This window comes from Lissotriton vulgaris, chromosome 12 (genome assembly GCF_964263255.1).
Source record: "Lissotriton vulgaris chromosome 12, aLisVul1.2, whole genome shotgun sequence".
In the NCBI taxonomy this organism is placed as follows: Eukaryota; Metazoa; Chordata; class Amphibia; order Caudata; family Salamandridae; genus Lissotriton; species Lissotriton vulgaris.
In genome coordinates this window covers 27,378,572-27,385,741 of record NC_141700.1, presented here as the reverse complement: position 1 = coordinate 27,385,741, position 7,170 = coordinate 27,378,572, and the positions used below count along the sequence as shown (strand labels likewise).

The window sequence follows — 7,170 nt, the reverse complement described above, 5'->3', positions numbered from 1 at the left end:
TATACTACATTTACATTTTACATTCAAAGGTCACTGTATTGTGTTGTAATCTTGCCAGAAAATCTGACACAGAGACAGAAGACCTGACTGAGAGCCCCCAGATCAAACCACCAAGACAATAATGCAATTAGTTTGAGGGGCGTTTCACAACCTAACCCATCTCACCCCCCCGCCCCCAACCTACACTCCTTACAATTGCTGCCCTGCAAAAATTCATCTGAACTGAAATTAATAAAATATATATCACATGTGACTGTAAATACGGATTTACATTTAAATATACGTTACTTCTCTGTCCCTCCCATGAGAAGGTGGGGCTGTATTGGAGTCAATCAAAGCATGCACCACAATGTGGCACTTCATGCTCAGTGTGAAGCCCCACATAGTGTGCTGGACTTTTCAGCTACATACAATTGTTTACAAGTATAGTATTCTAATTGGGTCAATGTAAAGAAGCCAAGACTACAAAACCCAGAATGCATTAGGTTGTCACACAAATGCAAAGGACTGGAGAGTGTCCATAATGACATGAGGTGGTCACCTTAATTTAGCTGTACAAGGCAGATTACATGTCCAGCACATTAAAACATGGTAATTGGGTTTTACTGCCAGTAATCCGCAGTCCCTGTCATAAAACCATCCCTCCCATTTAACACTTTGAGGAGACAGTGGCGGTGATCCAGGGAGCCAATGCTGTGGGTTTGTTTTCTCCCGGCCGGTGACTGGGTTACGGCGATAGTGGGAGTGAACCGCAGGATCCTTGTTGTTTGCGCGGACATTGTGAGGTTTTTAGGCCCGCCCGCGCGCTGTTTCCGTATCTCTCCCTCCCGCGCCCGCCTCGGGTCCGCGCGCGCCCAGGATCCACAGAGCCGCCGCTGTCAGCGGGCGCGATAGTGTGTGTGCGGCGCCCGCCCGCCCCGCGCCCTGCCTTTGTCCCTCCTCTCCGGAGCTGCACAGGGCGGAGCGGCGCGTCCCCCCGGCCGGAGCACGGGAGAGAGCCGCAGCATGCCCGGGAGAGCCGAGCCCGGGGACCCCCGGGGGGAGCCGGAGGCCGGGGTGCTGGGTGAGTGACAGGGGCAGGAGGGGGCAGATGAGAGAGGGGGCACTGGAGGGCAGGGATGGGGCCGGGGTACCAGATGAGGGGGCCAATGCCAGGTGAGGGCAATGCAACGGGAGGGGGCTGGCAGGATGCAGGGGTGATGGGGCAATGCAGGGGGGGGGGGCTGGCAAGGTGCAGGGGTGATGGGGCAATGCAGGGGAGGGGGCTGGCAGGATGCAGGGGTGATGGGGCAATGCAGGGGGTGCTGGGAGCCTGGCACTGGATGCAAGAGCAATGGGAGGGGGCACTGCAGGCAGGATGGGTGATGCAGGGACCCCCGGGCAGCACCACGGGGCAGGGAGGAGGGCTTGTCTATTGCAGATGGGCACAGGTGAGGTCCTGGCGGTGTGCAGGGCTCTAGGGCACTGCAGATGGGGTAATAAAGGAGGGTCTGGGGTATGCCATGGGGCAATGCTGAGGGGGCCTTGGGTGGTACAAAGGGGCAGGCAGTGTAGAGTCTGAGGCAATGCAGGGGTCAGGGCATCCGGGGCCATAGGCTAGGCGCTATACAACGGGGCATCAGGGAGGGTTTGGAGCACTGCAGAAGCGCGTGCTAGTCACAATGTGACCCCTGCCCCCGCCCACGTGTCATTCTGTAAATACCATTGTTATATATGTGTGTGTGTACATGAAGTTTACGACCGCCTCAGCCCAGCCACCTTCAGCTGGGGAAACCATTGGCTGGTCGTTGCATGCGTACTAACAAGACTGCCGTGCAGCGGCTCGCATCGAGGCGCTATGATTGATTGTAAGTAAATATGCAGAAGTGCGGAGTGGGACCGTGTACCGGCGCTGGCTGCCAGAGCGAACATGATACATGGTATTTTGGGGATTAATTTAAGGTGATTGTTGGGGGGGGGGGGGGCACTGTATGGAGGGGTCCTCTTTGGGTCTCATGCATAGTCTAGGGGGTGGCTATGCACGGTGTCCAGCCGGGTCTGTGCAGTGTCTGGAAGCGCCGGGCCGTTTTATTTGCTTGTCAGTGCAGAGTGTCTGGACTATTAACGCAGGGTGTCTGGGAAAGGCCTTTGCAGGGGATGAGCAGCCCGCACAAGAAGTCTGGAAGCGGCACGGCAGGATACTTTATCTGCGGTTGTCGGTGCAGGGACTCTGCACTGGTAATGCAGGGCGTCTGGGGGAGGCCTGTGCAGAGGATGGGGCAGCCCTTGCAGGGTGTCGGGGGCGCCAGGATATGTTACCTGCGGTTGTCAGTGCAGGACGTCTGGCCTGTTAATGCAGAGCGTCTGGCCTGTTAATGCAGGGTGTCTGGGCTGTTATGCTGGGTGGCTCGGCTGTTATGCAGGGTGACTCGGCTGTTATGCAGGGTGTATGGGCTGGTATGTATTTTGTCTGGACTTTTAATGCAGGGTGTCTGGGTAGGTATGCAGGGTGTCTGGGCTGGTATGCATTTTGTCTGGACTTTTAATGCAGGGTGTCGGGGCTGTTATGCAGGGTGCCTGGGCTGTTATGCAGGGTGTCTGGGCTTTTAATGCATTTTGTCTGTGCTGTTATGCATTTTGTCTGGCCAGTTAATGCAGAGCGTCTGGGCTGTTATGCAGGGTGACTCGGCTGTTTTGCATTTTGTCTGGACTTTTAATACAGGGTGTATGTGCTGTTATGCAGGGTGTCTGGGCTGGTATGTATTTTTCCTGGACTTTTAATGCAGGGTGTCTGGGCTGTTATGCAGGGTGTCTGGGCTCTTCACGCAGGGTGTCTGGGCTGTTATGCATTTTGTCTTGACTTTTAATGCAGGGTGCCTGGGCTGTTATGCAGGGTGTCTGGGCTGTTATGCAGGGTGTCTGGGATGTTATGCATTTTGTCTTGACTTTTAATGCAGGGTGCCTGGGCTGTTATGCAGGGTGTCTGGGCTGTTATGCAGGGTGTCTGGGATGTTATGCATTTTGTCTTGACTTTTAATGCAGGGTGTCTGGGCTGTTATTCAGGGTGTCTGGGCTCTTCACGCAGGGTGTGTGGGCTGTAATGCATTTTGTCTGGACTTTTAATGCAGGGTGTCTGGGCTGTTATGCATTTTGTCTGGACTTTTAATGCAGGGTGTCTGGTTTGGGATGCAGGGCGCCCTGGCTGTTATGCATTTTGTCTGGACTTTTAATGCAGGATGTCTGGGCTGTTATGCAGGGTGTCTGGGCTGTTATGCAGGGTGTCTGGGCTGGTATGCATTTTGTCTGGACTTTTAATGCAGGGTGTCTGGGCTGTTATGCATTTTGTCTGGACTTTTAATGCAGGGTGTCTGGGCTGTTATGCAGGGTGTCTGGGCTTTTAATTGCAGGGTGTCTGGGCTTTTAATGCAGGGTGTCTGGGCTGTTATGCATTTTGTCTGGACTTTTAATGCAGGGTGTCTGGGCTGTTATGCAGGGTGTCTGGGCTTTTAATTGCAGGGTGTCTGGGCTTTTAATGCAGGGTGTCTGGGCTGTTATGCATTTTGTATGGACTTTTAATGCAGGGTGTCTGGGTTGGTATGCAGGGCGCCCGGGCTGTTATGCATTTTGTCTGGACTTTTAATGCAGGGTGTCTGGGTTGGTATGCAGGGTGTCTGGGCTGTTATGCATTTTGTCTGGACTTTTAATGCAGAGTGTCTGGTGGAGGTTAGTCCAAGGAGGCAGGCTGTTTGGGGGTCTGTTTCATGCTCTGTTGGTCCAGTTTTTATTACTTTAGGTTTCCCAGATATTAAAACAAGCATTGCCTGCAGTAAGCCCAAACACACTCAGTCTTCTATACCCTGCAAGTTCAGAAGTGCCCCAGTTTGTGAACTCCGGGCACTTTTTTTGCTATCTGATTGGCCAATTAGGGGCACTTATATTCTGGTGCTGGGGCCTGCTCTCTGACCCTGGCCACCACCTGGTATAGCCCTTGGTTGAGTAAGTACTTCTGGGGTGTGTCAGGCCTTGTAGTGTCCCTCTTACCCACTGGCCCCTGGTTAGTGTGAGGGGGGCGGTTGCACAGCACGCCAGAGGAGCACAGTTCCTACTCAGCTCGGGGGTGCAGGAGTTTACCCCCCCCCCCCCCCCCCCACCTCTCCCCTCGCACCTGCGCGTCGTGTTCCTGTGTTTGAAATCCGAGCTGTTGTGCCTTGCCTTTGCAACGGTGTAAAGTTAATTGCCCAGTTCTAACCCCCGGGCGTGCATCTCCCCATGGCTGCTGTGTAGGCATGTGGCACACCTCCAGCCAGGCGCTGTGCATGCTGGGATTTTTAAAACCACACTTATAATGGCAAAGAGCAAACTACAAGTCCCAGAATTCAGTGTGGTTGGCTAGAAAGTCTGGAGCGGCTGAAGGTTTCACGGATGACGTGCGGCCACGTGGCAGCCTTGTGTTTATTGATTGTATGCAGAGAAGGGAGCGGCGCAGGTGTAATACACGATTTTACTTCACACCTAGAAATGGCAGGTCTGGGGGTAGGTGGGGTGACTGAAATCCAGGATTTCTGGGGCAGAGATATCGGGCTCGTGATACTGACTCCCTGCCAGCCCCTGCAGCCTTTCGCTCAGCAGCATGGAGTCTCCTCCTGGCCCCGAGAGGATGCGCCCACTCCAGGGATGGTTTGCGCATCTCTGGCGCAAGAAGCCAGCTCGCTTTCTCTGAGACATGTAACGTCGAGAGACAGCCGAGAAGCTCCCCGGGGGCCGTGGGGGACTTTCAGGCGGAGCTTGGGGTCACCCTGACCCGGCTCGCGCCTCGAGGAGAGGATGCGCAGTCCTGGGTACCAGCGGGGATGCGCGCTTCGAGGCAGCTCCGTGGCGCAGGGGCTGCGCTGTCCTTACAGCACCCAGCCAAGGTTAGGGGAGGCCTGCTCTGCAGACAGCCGGACCCCGGCCATAAATGCGCAAGGTCGAGTCGTGTCTGTGGCAGACAGAGCCTGTCCCCTGCTATTTCTGATTCTTGTGTTTGGAAGGGCGGTGAATGAGGCCTGTCCCCTCGAGTCGCGGAGGACGAGAGCAGAGCGACGGTGGTCTGTCGCTGCTGCTATGCAGACCTCGAGCAGGCTGCGGGCGTGTGATGCCAGCGCTCCGTCCTGTGCAGAATAGAAATGTGATTTGTTTTCCCCTCACAAAGCCTCCCTCGTGTTCAAACAGCCCGACACCTCCTCTGACAAACAGAGGGGCTGCAACCGGGCCGACCGGTTTTCTGTACTTTTTTTTGCATCTTTTCTTTTCCTGTAAGAATGCCACTCGTTTTGAGCTTCACGCTCCGTGGAAGGAAGGCAGGGAAACGTGTTTGTCTTTTGCAAATCTCTTTGCTCCTTTTTGTTTCTCAAGATCTGAATTGTTTCCCCTTCAGCCCCAGAGTCGACGATCACAAGTTCTTCCCATGTTGCTGTACATCTGTGTTTTGTTTTTGTATTTACAACTTGTGTAGCCTTTGTTGCCTCCAGCCAGATTAGCGCTACACGTTGATACATTGGTACCAGGGCACAAGTCCTAAAGAAAGAAGTGTGTGTGGGGGGGGGGGGGGGGGGGGTGTTTACCTAGTTAGGCAGTTTGCAAGTAACATCATGGTGCATGACATTACGTCGCGTGACATCATGTTGCTTGACATCACGGTGTGTGACATCACAGCTAGTGGCATCATGGCGCATGACATCATGGCACATGACATCACACAAGGCATCACAGGAATTGACATCACCGGAAGTGGCATCACAAGCCACGACTTTACAGGAAGTGACATCAGATCAAAAGCCCTCACATATATGTTTAGCAGCTCTATCATGTGTACGTTTGAGCGCATTGCGAGGATAATAGCACAGTGAGCTATGGAAGATGATATGTGACTTCTACACCTTGCAATCCCCCAGTTTTATGTAACACATCCTGTACATTCATTTACAAACTTATATAATTTATTGTATATGTAATATGCACGTCTGATGTAAAGCGCTAACACCCACCATTGGGATAATTAGAGCTATACAAGGAAAAAATAGTGGTACCTGAATTATTTCAATGCCTCCTCAGGGGAAGTAAGCGCTATAAAAATGCAATTTGCTTGGTGTAAATACTGGGAAAGACCAACACATCACATTCTGTAGGGCATGCATATCTCCTAAACAGGCACTGAACAAAGTGTAAAGCTGCCTCTCGCAAGTATGTGTGAAGTGCAAACCTTTGTTTCCCCTCTGCTGCATTTGCATCAGGTGTGAGGCTCCTGAATGCCGACAGCCAGGAGACTCTAACAAAAGGAGGCCCGATGCCCCCTCAAAGTGAGCCTTTATTATGGGCCCAGCAGGAGTCTGAAATAAGAACACCCTTGTTGCTGATCGAAAGCAGAAAATGTGCAGGCGATGCTGAAAGTGTCCTGGTGTTTGGAAATTACACCGGGAAAATTTCAGCTTATTTTTCAGTGGGGCCCAACTTCTTGGCAGGGTGGACAGCGTTCACCTTGTGAAAATAGTGGTTGGACACCTTCCACCCGCGTGTACCCCCGACCTGTGCCCTGATTGGTACAGTCCATTCTCCAGGGCGACTGCAGGAATGTCGGTTTATTTGAATGAACTGTCATAATTGGGCAAGGACAACATTTGTATGGTCTACCAAGAGGTGTGTCATGGGGGTGGGTGTAATTCGCAGAGTTAAATGAAAACAGTGAGATTTCTCAGATTTCCGCAAACGGGTGGAAATCAGAAAAACACACTGATTTTTAGCACCAGGATCTTGTCCGAGCGGCAAAATCAGCAGGAACAGCACCATGCAGCGCACCAGAGAGATTTTCTACTTGAGAAGCAGCTTTCCCACAACTGCCCTCGTTGAGAAAATCTCACAGCATGCCCGAAATCATGTTAGGGGACGCCAATTCTCGCTCGCCAACTTAGCATTTGCGAGCCGTGCACAAGAGAAAACTTCTGCACATGGTGGTTAGTGGAATTTGACTGGAACTGAACGCCAATAACTCCGCCGGCAAGGCAGAATTTATCACCCAATCCTACTCATATAATGTACAGAGCTTGCTGAAGCTACCTCTTCTTGCTGCGCCAATTGTCCTATGTTTGGAAAGATGCGCACATTTCACCTAAGACACACACTGACACATAGGGGTGGATTCACCGAAGTAATCTG

General features: G+C 52.6%; 1 protein-coding gene across 2 annotated transcripts in view; it reads left to right on the top strand.

Moving 5' to 3' along the window:
* The first annotated feature begins 957 nt into the window (after positions 1 to 957).
* Positions 958 to 7,170, top strand: part of ANO8 (anoctamin 8) — a 140,631-nt gene continuing 134,418 nt past the window's right edge. For both annotated transcript variants that reach the window (XM_086946831.1, XM_086946830.1), the window contains exon 1: positions 958 to 1,063. In XM_086946831.1, the coding sequence (XP_086802957.1) occupies positions 1,006 to 1,063 (58 nt within the window). In that variant the 5' untranslated portion in view covers positions 958 to 1,005. The remainder of the gene's footprint in view (positions 1,064 to 7,170) is intronic.